The sequence below is a fragment of the Eumetopias jubatus genome, unplaced genomic scaffold (assembly GCF_037043125.1).
Source record: "Eumetopias jubatus isolate StellerSeaLion01/CBP00866 unplaced genomic scaffold, mEumJub1_p1.0 scaffold_4, whole genome shotgun sequence".
Classification (NCBI taxonomy): domain Eukaryota; kingdom Metazoa; phylum Chordata; class Mammalia; order Carnivora; family Otariidae; genus Eumetopias; species Eumetopias jubatus.
In genome coordinates, this window is record NW_028274810.1 from 82,002,320 (window position 1) to 82,017,961 (window position 15,642).

Consider the following 15,642-nt stretch of genomic DNA (forward strand, 5'->3'; position numbering starts at 1 on the left):
TATACTTTACTGAATTGCTGTAAGTCATATAGCTTAAGAAAAAAGGTTTCCTTAAATATGGAAAAACAAAACATTAAGGAACCAGCAATGTTTCAAACAAAAAGTCATACAAAATTAAAAGCATACACCTTGTTCATTCAGTCCCATGTAATTAATACTTGTTCTGCTTGAATCCAGTTTCCCTGTTAGTTCTGGAAATTTTTACCCATTTCAGTTTTATGATCTTAAAGTTTTCAGAAACCTGTACTGAATCTCCTTAAAGCTGAAACACGTTTACAAAAGCAACAAAGTAAAAAAAATACCATCTATAAATGACAAAAGACTTAAAAATGGCCATTGGTCAAATAGAATTGACAAGGAAATTTGACTATTTCTGTAACATACAACATTTTAAGATAATAACCAAGATTATGACTGATAACATTATACTAGGACATATCAGATTTCCAGGAATTCCACATAATTTCTGGAACATTTACATACCTACACAAATACAACATAAGGAAGGCTTCATATCACTTATTTGACAATGCTTCCCATATAATTTAACATATCAAATAAGCCTAATGAGTTTGGCATCTCTCTTTTTATAAGGAGAGAGAACAATTCTTTTGCAGTTTTTCCAAGGATCCTGCGGAAAATCTCAAAGTTACTTCCAGGTTAAAAAGACTTCTTTTAGAATTATATTTTAGTTTAAAAAATTAGTTTATTAGGGGAGGAGGGCACAGAGTTTGTAAAAGATATCAAAGGGTTTGGGGGGTTTTTGGTGGTTTTTCTTTTTTAGAGGGGGAGGGGCAGAGGGAGAGAGATTCTTAAGCAGGCTCCACGCTGAGCGCTGGGGCGGATGCCCGACGCAGGGCTCAGACTCAGGACCCTGAGATCATGACCTGAGCCAAAATCAGGAGTCAGACGCTCAACCAACTGAGCCACCCTGGCGCCCCCGAAGATATAAAGGGGTTTTAAAAAACTTGGTCAAATAAGATCATAGGTCATTGTGAAGCATAACTTGTTTATCTATTTAACCATATGACAATTAGAGGGTCTGCAGAAATGTACCGAGTTAAGGAGTCATAAAACAAAAACAAGCCCTAAGCTTTTCTAATAGAGAAGTCTGGGTTTTCTTAAGTAACCAGAGATCTGATATGAGACGTGGGAAATTATTTTGAGAGGACACAAAATCTTTCTCGTTTCCAGGCAGATTACTTAAAGGTAAAGAAAACCCTGTACAAATCTCCTATCAACTGCAGACCTATCATCTAAGAAAACATCGTCCTTTTAACAGAGAGGAAACCAATTTTAATTTTGTACCTGTGCACTTTGGGGATTAACATTAATTCATTTTTTAAATGTATATCCATTCCAATCTTAGCTGTCTTAACCACGCATAAAATCTTTTTCCTAAGGTTCCTTTTCTACACACCATCTGCCACCTTCTTTTTTACATTCAAGATCTCATCCTGTTTTTTTCCTTCCCATTCTGAACAACCAGCCTTACTTTTAGGACAAAATTACTTTCTTTTCCCTCAGCAAAAATGCATTTCCATTCTTCGTACCTTCTCTTACTGAAAATGCACATCCTGCTTTCCTTTCATACAGAGAAATTTCTTTATTATTTCTAGTAGCTTTAAACAATTGCAAATGAACTGTTACTGTCAATTTTATGAATATATGTCATATTCCTAAAAGTACATGTTCCTCATAGTAAATTTTCCAGTGTGGCACATGTTATTTTATTTTGAGATGGTCTATATATTCAATGAATTTCACTTAACTCATCATTTAACTTAGCAAGACTTTAAGGTTTTGAGGAGTCAAAAGATTTTGGAAACTATTTGCTGAAAAGTTCACCTAGAAACTCTTATCCCATTTATATCTATTTAAATCATTTATTCTTAACAGTTTTTTTTTAAGATTACCTGCAAAAACATCATTATAGGCATTAGACAAAGTCGGCTATCATCCTAAGTTATTTTATAGGCTGATAAGTATTTGTAACCAAGATATGAACTTATTAGTAAAACCTAAGTAGAATAAAAGTTGTGTGTCTGTTTGGTATTCAGTGCTGATAACTCTAAAGATATACCTATTTTAATTAAACCAAACTTAAATTAGCTTTAATACTGAGTATTTTCCCAGATCACATGAACCTGAAAAGCATTTGGGTTATTTTCTGTTATATTTCTGAGATTTTCAGGAATACTTAATTCATGTAAGTGCTTAATTTTTTAAAGCCAGTTAAGTTGAGCTCTTTTACAAATTAATTTTGGTACTACTATTTGTAATAGAAGATACACACATCTCTAACACTCTGATCATATAGACAGATGCGGAGAACTTACAGCTTTTGTTTTAAAATTTTAGCCACGAGGGGTGCCTGGGTGTCTCAGTCGGTTAAGCGTCCAACTCTTGGTTTCAGCTCAGGTCACAAGCTCAGGGTTGTGAGATGGAGCCCCGAGTTGGGCTCCGCGCTGGGCGTGGAGTCTGCTCAAGATTCTCTCTCTCCCTCTCTCAAAAAAATAAAAAATTAAAATAAAATAAAATTTTAGCCATGACGCCAGTATAATACAAAACTTACTAGGTTATAAGAGTTGGAATAAGTTTAGGTTGCTCAGATGGCTACAGCTTTTTATTAGTTTTTACAGAGAAGACACTTAAGATTTGTATTTGTCCTTGACAAGTAATCTAACAGAAACTGTGGACTAGATTTGGGGCAAGGGAATGTCTATAGCAGTTTCTATGTTTTACAAGCCTCTTTCCTCCTTTTTTTCCCCCTTCTGTTAAGAATTACAGTTGACCCAGGGCACCTGGGTGGCTCAGTCGTTGGGCGTCTGGCTTCGGCTCGGGGTCTCGATCTCAGGGTCCTGGGATGGAGCCCCGCATCGGGCTCCCTGCTCGGTGGGAAGCCTGCTTCTCCCTCTCCCACTCCCCCTGCTTGTGTCCCCTCTCTCGCTGTGTGTCTCTCTCTCAAGTAAATAAATAAAATCTTTAAAAAAAAAAAAAAGAATTACAGTTGACCCTTGAACAACATGGTTTGAACCACATGGGTCCACTTATAATGGATTTTTTTCAATAAATACAGTACTGTAAATATTTTCTCTTCCTTATGATTTTTTAAATAACATTTTCTTTTCTCTAGCTTGCTTTATTGTAAGAATACAATATATAATACGTACAACATACAAAATATGTGTTAACTGTTTATATTATCTTATCAGTAAGGCTTCCGGTCAATAGTAAGCTATTAGTAGTTAAGTTTGGGGAGAATCAAATATTGCATGTAGATTTTTACTGCAGGGGGAGGTGAATTAGTGCCCCTAACCGCCTGTTTAGGGGTCAACTCTACTTCCATGAAGTTTACATTTCAAGGAGATGGCCTAAACCAGAAGAGGAGAGTCCCTGGTGAAGATTAGGTAGAGCATTTACATCTCAAAGGCACAGGGAGAGAAGGCAAACTCCTCCAAGGACACGTGTTCCCTCAGGCCAGAATTTTTACAGTACCCACACACCTTTTGAGACAAATACGGGTGAGGTTAATTGTTAAAAAGAAAGGGTGGACTTTATTTTTTTTAAATAATCGCTACACCCAACGTGGGGCTCGAACTCACAACCCAGAGATCAAGAGTCACATGCTCTACCAAATGAGCCAGCCAGGCGCCCCAGATTTTCTTTCCCTCCAAGGGAGAAGGTCTAAAAAAAATTCATATCCGGCTTTGAACATCAGCTTCCAGTTTGGCCAAATTTATGACCACAGAGCTACTAACTCCTTCAAATATCGGTGCGCCTGGGTGCCTCAGTCGGTTAAGCATCTGCCTTCGGCTCACGTCATGATCTCAGGGTCCTGGGATGCAGCCCTGCGTCTGGCTCCCTGCTCAGCGGGGAATCTGCCTCTCCCTCTCCCTCTGACCCTCCCCCCTGCTTGTGCTCTCTCTCTCTAATAAATAAATAAAATCTTTTAAAAAATAAATCCTTTCAAATATCTTGTCAGGTTTCAGCCAGGAGAAACAGTAAATATTCTGGCAGTACACAACAACCCCATGAACCCAAGAGGTACCCTCAACGAAGGTGCAAAAGATACTATCCTCACAAGATCTAGAGCCTGGGCGCCTGGGTGGCTCAGATGGTTAAGCGTCTGCCTTCGGCTCAGGTCATGATCCCAGGGTCCCGGGATCGAGTCCCGCATTGGGCTCCTTGCTCAGCAGGGAGTCTGCTTCTCCCTCTGCCTCTCCCCCTGCTTGTTCTCTGTCTCTCACAAATGAATAAATAAAATCTTAAAAAAAAAAAAAAGATCTAGAGCCATTCCCCGAAGATCAATGACCAATGGCCTGGATTTGGAAAGGAAGGGACAACGTGAAAGCTTACTTTTCTCTTTATACAGGGTACTAAGAGATCCAGGAGAGCTGACTCTGGTGAGAATATTCTCACCTTTAGCTGGCATTCCCAGGATCCCACTTGCAGGCCCCAAGTGAGGTTTGTTTTTTTAAGTAGGCTCCATGCTCAGTGTGGAGCCCAATGCAGGGCTTGAACTCAAGGACCCTGAGATCAAGACCTGAGCTGAGATCAAGAGCCGGATGTTTGACCCAGAGAGCCACCCCAGGCGCTCTTTGAGTGAGGTTTAAAGTAGAGGGTGTAGGGTGCCTGGGTGGCTCAGATGGTTAAGGATCTGCCTTCGGCTCAGGTCATGATCCCAGGGTCCTGGGATCGAGTCCTGCATTGGGCTCCCTGCTCCTTGGGAGCCTGCTTCTCTCTGTCTCTCATGAATAAATAAGTAAAATCTTAAAAAATAAATAGAGGGTGTAGCTCCAATATCTACCAGAATTTGGCCAGTTGTTAAAATTAATTTTGACGTTAGTTTCCCTTTTCCTGTTTAAAGGAATTACTGGTAGCAGTATGGGAGAATCCCTTGGAGACCTGTCAACTCTGGGAGGGGCCTATATGGGGGCCCACCTTTGGGAGTAGATACAGGGACATTAAAGTTGATGTTGGAAATTTTGCACAGGGCCTTTGAGGACTGTCTTTTCCAGCTTCTCCATTGATTACGACTGAGACATCAATCCCTGGGCCAGCGTTTTAATGATGGGCCCCTTAGGAAGGTGCAATGTGGGAGGCCCAGGTGCTTTTTTAAGTCTCTGGCCTTGCAGCCCTTTAAGACTAATGGCTTGGCACACTTTTGTTTATGATCTTGTATCTAAATTTTCATTGGCCTTTTGCAATGAGTTTTTTTTTTAATTTTATTTATTTGACAGAGACACAGCAAGAGAGGGAACACAAGCAGAGGGAGTGGGAGAGGGAGAAGCAGGCTTCCCGCGGAGCAGGGAGCCCAATGCGGGGCTCGATCCCAGGACCCTGGAATCATGACCTGAGCCAAAGGCAGACGCTTAACGACTGAGCCACCCAGGCACCCCGCAATGAATTTTTTTTAATGAAGCTATTCTGGAATCCTGAAGCCTTTGGAAAGCTTCTGTATACCACTCAAAATAAGTATCACACTCAGTTGGTTTGATTTGGGAACCCTTGTTTCTGTTTTTTTTTGTTTAAGATTTATTTGAGAATTAGAGAGAGCTGGTAGGGGGGAGAGGGAGAGAGAGAGAACCTTAAGCAAACAAGCTGAGCATGGAGCCCGATGTGGGGCTGGATCCCACAACCCTGAGATCATAACCTGAGCAGAAATCAAGTGAGCCGCTTAACCGACTGAGCCACCCAGGCGCCCCTGGGAACCCTTGCTTTTAAGTGCACTTCTCACATGAGTGATCTTGTCTAAATGGAGTATTTTCCATAATGGCAATTGTAATTCCAGGTTGCTTTAGTAAGATTGTGCCATTTTGTAGATATCGATAGCTTTCAGGACTGCAGTTCTTAGACATAAAACAAGTCAGTGTGCAGGAAGATGAAGTGCTTGACTCTGGAATTTAAGGATCCCATTATTATTATGTTATTAATGTTTCAGCTAAGCCTTTGGGTCTCAGAACCAAACTCATACCTGAAAGGGACATGCTGTGGGATTGGGGATTGTGTGATGTTTTACAGTGTACCTTGTGGCACAGAAATTTTCTTGGGGTTGGCGAGACCTAGTAACTTAGCCTAACTTAACACATGAGTTTTGAGGTTAGGTGGCAAGTGCTCTAATGGTTTTTAAATGTTTGACCCACGCCCCACCAATTTTTGCAGCTTTTTGACTTCTGAGACTCCCACTAGCAATAGCCCTTACCTTATGTCCGTGTTAACAGAAACCAACAGTGGCCACAGAAGTGGGCCTGTGGACGCCAGCAGTCATCTGCAGACTGGCGGACAGAAGGCCTCATGTGCGCCACCAGCAATTCCCAGTGTGGAAGTGGGGACCGGGGGGAGGCCTGAATCACAGAGCCCAAAGAAGGGGACCTGCAGAGGTCCAGACAGAGTCCAAACGCAGCTGCCACCAGCGGGCCCCAGTGTAGAATCTGGGGGTTCCAATCAAATGGGGGGATTGCAAACTAAACTGAGGGCTCAGGGCTTGGGTTCTGGGTGGAACCCTCTGCTTGTTCTAGCCGACCAGCCACGGACTGGAAAGCCAATGAGATCAGGAGCTTGATGCAAAGACAGTGGAGCTCAGAACCAAGGGGAACTTACCTGAGGCCCTCAGAAACAGTGAGAAATTCAAGAGGCCCATGGGTACCATGCCTGTGTTTCTCACTGTCCCCAAAGCCACCAGAAATCTCCTTTGATCCTGTCAGTGCCACCCAGTCTGTTAAAAAACAAAATTAGCTGAGTACAATCGGCTTTCTTTAATGATTCATGAATCGGGCAGCATCTCAGAAGACAGACAGGAGCTCTGTGGAGCTGTACAAAATGGCAGGCTTTTATAGGCAGGAGGGGATGGAGGAAAGGAAGCTTCTAGCAAAGAGTGGACTTTTCAAGCAGGGTCACTTTCCTTTGGGGGAAGGCAGGGGTCCATCAGGCAGAGAATCTCTAGGGCTGACCAGGTAATTCCAGATTGACTGGTTAAAGGTACATTTCCGGGACAAGCTGGAACTGCAGTTAAGTGCTAACTGGTTTGGTTTGCTGATACAGGGCTTAGTAGGAGTGACTCCATTTGGGGCCTACTGTTCCTTTAACTAAACAACAAAAGTAATACAGGCTCGTTGTACGCTGGTACGTGACAGAAGTATATCAAGTAGAAATCCCCTCCTCCCTCCAGTCTCAGCCCCTTGCTAACTGGTACCTCTCCTTCTGAATCACGCCATCCGGAAGAGGAGCCACCAGCCCTATGTGGCTACCAAGCACTTGAAATGTGGCTAATTCCAATTAAAATGTGCTATAAATCTAAAATATACACTGGATTTAGTATTTAGACTTAGTACAAAACAAGAATATAAAACATATCTCCACAATTTTTGTATTGATTATACATTGAAAGGATATTTTGGATATACTGGGTTAAAATACTATTAAAATTCATTTCAGCTGTTTCTTTTCATACCTTTTATGTGACTACTAGAAAATTTCAATTTATACATGTGGCTCACATGGTACTTCTACTGGACGATGCTGTTCTAGATTTTTTCCTACATGTTTATGAAAGACCACAGATATGCACATCTGTAAATGCCTGAGTACGCAGGTGTAGATCAGCCTCTATATATACTCCTTTTATTTCCTTTCCCACCTAATACATCAGGACCTCTTTTCCAGAGAGTACTTCTACCCCCACATCATCCTTTTTAGGGGTCGTGTTGTTTTCCGTGGTACAGATGAGCGTAACTTGTTCATCCAATTCCCCACTGATCAACACTGGGGTTGCCGACATCCATTTGCTTTTTCAAACACAGCTACAAGACCATCCGTGGTCTGCCCGCTGTGAGTCTCCCATTTCTAGAGGTAGGAAAGCTAGGTCTGGTGAGGGCACTTCAAATGTGAGAGCAAAGGAGCCAGGTTCTGAAGGCTCCTCGGACGGGGCTAAGAGCCGTAGACTTGATTTTGCAGGCAGTAGGAAGCCTTAACACAGCTTTGTTGGGGTGGTTTTTCTAAAATGCTAACTCTGTATTCTTCCTTCATTAAAAAGGCAACATAAGCACATCACAAACAACTGGAAGGGAAAAATAAAGGGGGGGGAACCCTACTATAACTTACTGCATAGCCACTTTTACCTTTTCCTTTTTTAGCCTTATTTTCTGGCACATGTTTTAATTGCTGCTAAATTATAATCATACTGCCCATCAATTTGAGAATTTTTTTTTTCATTGAAGCTTCCCACGTAAGCATTTTTCCATGTGACCACAGAGTCGTCAGTAAAGGGTGATTTAGTCAGTCCGTGGGCTGGCTGCTGGGGCCTTTTCAGCAGCCCACGCAAGGCCTTCTCCGTGGTGCCTCCAGTCGGGATGCAACCGAGCCCACGTGCCTCTCATGAAAGAAACACACGCCCCGCCACCAATCCTAGGCCCCCAGCCCCCTCCAGTTCCTGTCCTCCCCCCTCTTTCCAGCTGCACTTCTGGGGAGTCACCCAGGCCCCTGCCTCCACCACCGCACCTCTGCTTACTCCTCTCCCCACCCTCCCACTGGACACTCAGGCATTGCCTCCTTCCCAGCCCCCTGGCCCTGGAACCATGAAAGTCCTGCCAAGCCCACTGCCTTGACAGCCCTTCACCAGCTACTCCCCCCAACCCCACCGCCAACGCCTGGCTCACCCTGCCACTAGCTGAGGGCTGGCAGTGGCTTGGAGCCCACCTTCCTGCCTCCAGCCGTGTTCCCCACCCCCAGTGTCCAAGCTCAACAGTTCAGCTGCAATACTTTTTTTTTTCCAAATAAAAATCTGACTGCATCACTCCCTGGGGGAAGTATCTTTCAGGGCTCCCTAGAGTCCTCAAGGTGAAGCTCAAACCCGTTCGCCTGCAATGCAGGTGGGGTGTGATCTGGCCTTGGCTCACCTCCAGCCTCACCTCTCCCCACTCCCTCCCCAACCCCCTGCTGCCACACTCCATCCTGCAGAATGGCCCGCAAGGCCTTGCACAGCCCAAGCTTCCTCTCACCTCTCACTTTTGTACATTGTTGTTTTCTTCTCATAAGCTTCCCCCCCTGCTCAGCTGCCTTCCCTGCCTGGGTAACTTCTCATTATTAGAGGCCACCTCTCCCAGGAAGCCTCCCTGACTTCCTCCCCATTTGTCAAGGCTCATAGCATCTTGTATTTATGCTAATTGCAGCCTTTACTGTGCCGTGTTCCATTCATCTCTTTGCAGTCTGTCATCTGACCCATTCCCTCTCTTCCTGGCCACCCACATCCTCCTGACTCCATTCCCTGAAGATGAGGTCTGTGCCTTGCTCACCTCAGAATCCTTGACCCAGCAAGTGCTTGATTCTGAGCGTGTGCCCAGTAAATATAGGGTGAGTGCATGAATAAGCAGAAACTCGTGAACATCTTGACGCATCAACTTTTTCCATACTGAACAGGCTCCCAGAAGTTGGGGTGATTGGATTAAAGGGGATGAACAGTGAAGGCTTCAATTCCCATAGCTAAGCAGCTTTCCACAAAAGACCTGGCACCCTTTGCCCCCACCAGCAGTGTGAGAGTGTCTGCCCCGCTGTATCCTTGCAGCACCGCTGTTTTTATTTCCTTTTAAAAAGCTCATTTTACAGATAAAACATGCCAGCCTGTTCCAATTTGTATGTCTTTGGGTTACTAGTGAGGGTGAACATTTCCGCATGTATTTGCCTCCTCGATGCATTACTTCTTGGATGATTGGTCATGTGATGTGGACACTGTTAAGGCGGGCGGGCATTTTACAGGATGGCTTTGGGGACCATGTAGGAAGTGGCTGGGAGCAGGGAAGTTGGTGCCACAGTGATCCCGGTGAGAGGTGTGCAGGCGGGGTCGCTGCGGAGGCTGGGGGCACAGCAGGAGCTGAGCGGGGTGGGGGGGTGGAATTAAGGAGGCCAAATCAGGGCGCCTGGGTGGTTCAGTTGGTTAAGTGACCGCCTTCGGCTCAGGTCATGATCCTGGAGTCCCAGGATCGAGTCCCACATCGGGCTCCCCGCTCAGCAGGGAGTCTGCTTCTCCCTCTGACCCTCTTCCCTCTCGTGCTCTCATTCTCTCTCTCAAATAAATAAATAAAATCTTTAAAAAAAAAAAAAAAGGAGGCCAAATCAACCCAACCTGGGGACTGACAGCAGACGGGGGTGAGGGAGAGGGAGGGGTTGGGGAGCAGCCAGGTTTCTGGCTTGGCCAACTGAACAGAAGGAGGTACCATGTGCTGAGATGGTGCGCAGGTGGATACACGGGCACACACACCACCACAAGATGCGTCTCCGAGCTATCTACTAGATAAATCTACTGAGGAACAGCGAAGTGGGGTAGCAGAAAAGGCCAGGAGGCAGGAGTGTGTGACCTGGCAGGCTTCTGGAGAGAGACTGGGGGAGCTAGACTTGGGAAGGATTTATAGGGCAGAGAGTGGAGTTGGGAGGTTGTCCAGGAGGCCATGGGGGTCTGCTCGGGAACAATAATAATAACAGCAACAGCCAGAGTATACCGAGTGAGTACTATGTGTGAGGCCTTGCTCTCATCGCTTAGCTTTAAGTGATCAGTGGCATATTGGAAAGCTGGGGAAAAGGGTTAGAAAGCACATCGGGTACTGAGAGGGACCAGCGCCAAAGACAATCAGTGCAGGCAGTGGAAAGTGCAAGGTGCAGAACAGCGTATCTGCTGTGCTCCCATATTCATATTTGCCTGTACATGCACGACCACTTCCAGAAGGAGGCGCAAGGAAAGAGTCATACTGGCTTGCCTCCATGCAGAGCAGCTGAGTGGCTGGGACCAGGAAAGACTGCACTAGATATACTCTTGTCCTTTGAATGCCTGTACCATCCAAATAGGATATATTTGTATTCAAAAATAAATAACATGAAACATTAAAATTACATAAACAATTTCTCATGTGTATGTGTGCATATAAATGAGTTGCTAACGCCCTTCCCCACCACCCAGGACCTGGAAGAGACTCTTCTGTTGGCTGATCCTACTTGCGCTTGGCCTCTTAGGGCTGCTCCAGCATGGGCTCTCTATAGTCAGGTACAACCCCCCTCCCCCAGCACTCAGTGTGGGAACCAGCAGGGTCAGGGTCAAAGCGGCTCCTTCCAAGTGCGGGTGGTGGGTGGTGGGTGGTGGCTCTTTGGCTGCACACTTGGCCTTGTGGGCTCTCCCTCCTTGTAAAGAGCAAAGTGAGAGGGGCCCTGAGCTGGCTGTCATGCCTCTCCCTCACTGCTGCCCCCACCCCACAGGCATCTGGAAACCCTCATCCCCATGGGTGTCTGCCCTTCTGCCAGAATGGCCCTGCTGAGAGACAACTTCACGGGTCTCCTGAATCCCTGGTAAGGAGCTAACGCCCACACACCCTCCAGAGCTCTGCCCCAGTGTCCTGCCCTCCTCACATCCCTCACCCCAGCAGGGCCAGGTACTCCTTCCGGCGGCCCCATCAGGTGACACATCTCCCAATCCTCCGTGTTCGATCTAGGCTAGGGATCTCTAGGGGCGAGGCCGGGGCACACCCATCAGTGGGTCCCTAGGGTCCAGCACCGGGCAGGTGGCAGTGAACGTGCACCAAATGGGTGGATGAATGGACCTATCTCTCCATCCCTGCCCTGGCCAGGGCCCGGCCTGATGTCCTGACCTGTACCTCCTGGGGGGCCCCCATTATCTGGGACAGCACCTTCAACCCAGCTGTGGCCCAGCAAAAGGCTCTGCAGCAGAACTTCACCATTGGGCTGACAGTCTTTGCTGTAGGCAGGTAAGGCCTGGGGAGGGGAGCGGTGCTGTCCAGGCAGGGAATGGAACGGGTGTGCATGTGACGTAGGGGTGGGGCACCCTGTGGGCCACAAGATCCTAAAGTGAAGAGGGAGTCAAAGACAGCACCTTATTGTCCCAGGCTCCCAGGAAGAGGACAGCACCGTCCATTTCCTTTCCCTCCTCCCCGGACACCAGCACTATGGAGCCCACCCAGCACAAGGACCATCCTGGTTATCTATGTAAGGAACTGTCACAAACTCAGTCACTGAGAACAGCTGTTGTTACAGCTCATGATTCTGTGGGCAGAAATTCCCACCGGGCTCCGTAGGAAGGGCTCCTCACTGCTCCCCAGAGTCTGAGCCTCCACTGGGATGGCCGACTGCTGAACACCGGTGGGGCACGGTCTCCACGCAGCCTTCTGCGCAGCTAGCTGGGCTTCCTCACGTCCCTGCGGCATCAAGGGTCTGGGACTTCGTAAGCGAAGGCTCGGAGCCCTAACGAGGCAAAGGCTAACGCTGCCAGTCGCCCAAAGGAGCAGCCCAGCCTCTCTGCCGGGGCACCCTGTTGCTCCAGGCAGGTAGTGGGAGCCCACGTTCAAGGGAAGGAACCCAGAGCCCCTCTGGGCAGCAGAGACGAGCAATCTGCAGTCACCTCTGTCCACCGTGAAAGCTCCCACGACTGGAGGGTTGCGGAGGGGACTGGAGGGGGACCGTCGCCGGGAGCCCCAGCGGGGCGGGGGCGGGGGGGCCGGGGCTGGGGGCCCGGGTGGGAGCCGCGCTCAGACTGACCCGCCCCGCCCACCTGGCAGATACCTGGAGAAGTACCTGGCGCGCTTCCTGGAGACGGCCGAGCAGCACTTCATGGTGGGCCAGCGCGTGGTGTACTACGTGTTCACCGAGCGCCCGGCCGCCGTGCCCCGCGTGGCGCTGGCCCCAGGCCGCCGGCTGCGCGTGGAACGCGTGGCCCGCGAGCCGCGCTGGCAGGACGTATCCATGCAGCGCATGCGCACGCTGCACGAGGCGCTGGGCGGGCGGCTGGGCCGCGAGGCGCACTTCGTGCTCTGCATGGACGTGGACCAGCACTTCCGCGGCGCCTTCGGGCCCGAGGTGCTGGCCGAGTCGGTGGCGCAGCTGCACGCCTGGCACTACCACTGGCCGCGGTGGCTGCTGCCGTACGAGCGCGACGTGCGCTCCACCGCCGCGCTGGCGCTGGGCGAGGGCGACTTCTACTACCACGCGGCCGTGTTCGGGGGCAGCGTGGCGGCGCTGCGCGGGCTGACGGCACACTGCGCGCGGAATCTGCGTCGGGACCGCGAGCGCGGCCTGGAGGCGCGCTGGCACGACGAGAGCCACCTCAACAAGTTCTTCTGGCTGCACAAGCCGGCCAAGGTGCTGTCGCCAGAGTTCTGCTGGAGCCCCGAGATCGGCCGGCGGGCCGAGATCCGCCAGCCGCGCCTGCTCTGGGCGCCCAAAGAGTACGCCCTGCTGCGCGACTAGGCCCCCCACCGGCCCAGGAAGGGGGTGGGGCCTGAAGCCGTGCGGGCGCCCCGGAGGGCGGCGAGAGTTTGGACGCAAACAGCCCTGCCCGCTCCGGCCAGGTGCCCGGCCTTGGGATCGTGGAGGTGGGAGGAGGAGCGTGGCCTTTGGGGAGCTTCTCGCTGGGAGGGAAAGTTCCCCTTTCCCCCACTTTCAACAGCGACCGACAACGACGCACGCTGGGCAGTAGCGCCTCGGTCAGGCTGCCTCTAGACTTTTCGCCTCTGACCTTACTGGATTCAGCTGATGCCTCCTGGAGAGCTGTTTTAGCCCCCGTCACCCACCGCCACCCCAACCCCCTTTTTGATAAGGAGACTGAGACGCAAAAAGGGAACATAACTGCCTAAGGACACAGAATCTTGTGAGTCAGTCTGGGCAGCCGCTGCAGAGCTAGGACTGGCCCTCCGAAAAGACAGTAGCTTCTGGGCGAACAGGAGAAAGCTTCTGCTGCAGGGGAAACGTGGTGGCATCTGAGTCCTTGGCTTTGCCCTTCCACCTCCCCCCGCCCTCAAGCATAGTTTGTACATATTTAAGTAATGCTGTAATAAAATTATTCCAAAAGTGTCTTTATGGCCCTCTCTCCTGTGCAGTGTCCACAAAAGGACATTTCCTTGATGTGGGGCCCATAGGGCTGTCTGGGAGATAAGTTTCCTTACCCAAGACTGCTATCCAGAGTCTTCATCCTGGGGGAGGGGAGGGGAACACAGGCTCTGAACAGGAGGTGAACTCATCAGGCCCTCCAAGGAGCCAGGGAAGGCAGCAGTTGGAAGCCCCTGAGCTGTCCTCTGACGCCTGGGAACGCTGAGGCCCTGGGAGGATGGGATTTCACCCCAGGTCCCCTGAATCCTTTATGTGATGTTCTCAAAGACCTTGCCTTAATAGCCTCCACTGTTCCTCCGAAGGACAGCAACTCTGGCATAAATCAACCCTGATGATTTTTACAATCTGATCATCTTTACAAGCAGATTCCACTTACTGATGATGTGACCTAAGAGATCTCTGCCCTCTCAAAAACAGTTTGAAGTTCCCCAGTGCCTCCCACCCGAACTAGATTAGCAAAACCCAGAAGGCCATTTGGATTGTGGATGAGACATAAGAACAAGCTAGGTGTGCCTGAGAACAGGTTATCGCTTGATGACTTTCAGCTGGCACATCCCTTCCTCTGGTGGGCATGTGTCCTCCACCTGACCCCGCAGTATTCACCGAGGGCCACCCACACCGACCGTCACCACCCCCAGGGGCCGTGAGACACCTGAGCACAAGCTAGTGAGATCTGGGTGGGAATCTGCTCCTCTTCGCACTCTGCTTGTGACTGTGGACAAGTCCCTTACCTTTGCTGAGTCTCTATGTCAAGTGGGGATGCCGATCACCCTCCTTGCGGAGGTTGTGGTGCTCCAGAAAATGTAACTTGCCTTCTCCCTCTCCTTGCTTGCCCCTTCTCCAGCAAGTTCATAGTGCAAAGGCTCTGCCAAAAGAACACCCCTTTCCTGTCCTACAGAGGAAATGATGGCACAGGCAGGGGTTTCCAGATGCTAGGCCGGGGCAGCCGCACGCTGTGGGTGGAGACTTTCCTGAGTATGGGGAAGGGTCAAGGAAGCTGCAGTGTGGAACACATGATCTCTTTGGAGTGTCTCCCTCCTTCGTCTTACCCAGAGGCCCTCGCTGGGGCTGGGGGCATTAGAGGGACTTGGGGCAGAAGCAGAAGGCGGGGCAAAGCTCTTTCTGCAGCCACTTCCATCCGGATCACTGTCAATCAACACTGTCCTCAGCACCTGCTGGGGGCCTCAGAGGCAGTGGGAGCACCTGAGAGCTTCCAGGCAAGCAGATGAAAAGCAGGCTCCCAGTCCCCTGAGTGTCACTCCTACATGTCAAATCTTCACCTACCCCCGCTGCCCCACCCTGCCAGGCCAGCTCAGACGCCACCCCCAGAAATTGCCAAATATCGTCAGCTCTCTAGTCGGAGCTCACTGATCATAAGGGACTTAGATCGACCAGGGCCACATCAAACAGGAACAGTCACAATTACATTTACTGGTACTTAACTATGTACCGGGCACCATTCTAAGCATTAGACATATATTGATTCATTTATTCCTCACATCCACCCTACAAATTGGTTACTATTATTTCCCTCATTTTATTTTTTTAATATTTTATTTTTATTTAAGAGAGAGAATGAAATAGAGCATGGGGGGGAGGGGTCAGAGGGAGAAACAGAGTCCCTGCTCAGCAGGGAGCCCGATGCGGGACTCGATCCCGGGACTCCAGGATGATGACCTGAGCCGAAGGCAGTCTCCCAACCAACTGAGCCACCCAGGCACCTCCCTCATTTTACCTAGAAAATCAGGCACGGAGAGGTTA

The 15,642-nt window shown here is 49.1% G+C and overlaps 1 protein-coding gene across 1 annotated transcript; it reads left to right on the forward strand.

The window, feature by feature from the left end:
* The first annotated feature begins 10,696 nt into the window (after positions 1-10,696).
* Positions 10,697-13,761, forward strand: A3GALT2 (alpha 1,3-galactosyltransferase 2). Its single transcript, XM_088022854.1, has 5 exons — positions 10,697-10,821; positions 10,949-11,032; positions 11,242-11,331; positions 11,610-11,747; positions 12,555-13,761. The coding sequence occupies exons 1-5, from the start codon at positions 10,697-10,699 to the stop codon at positions 13,240-13,242; spliced, it is 1,125 nt and encodes a 374-aa protein (XP_087878980.1). The 3' UTR covers positions 13,243-13,761.
* Positions 13,762-15,642: the final 1,881 nt, after the last annotated feature.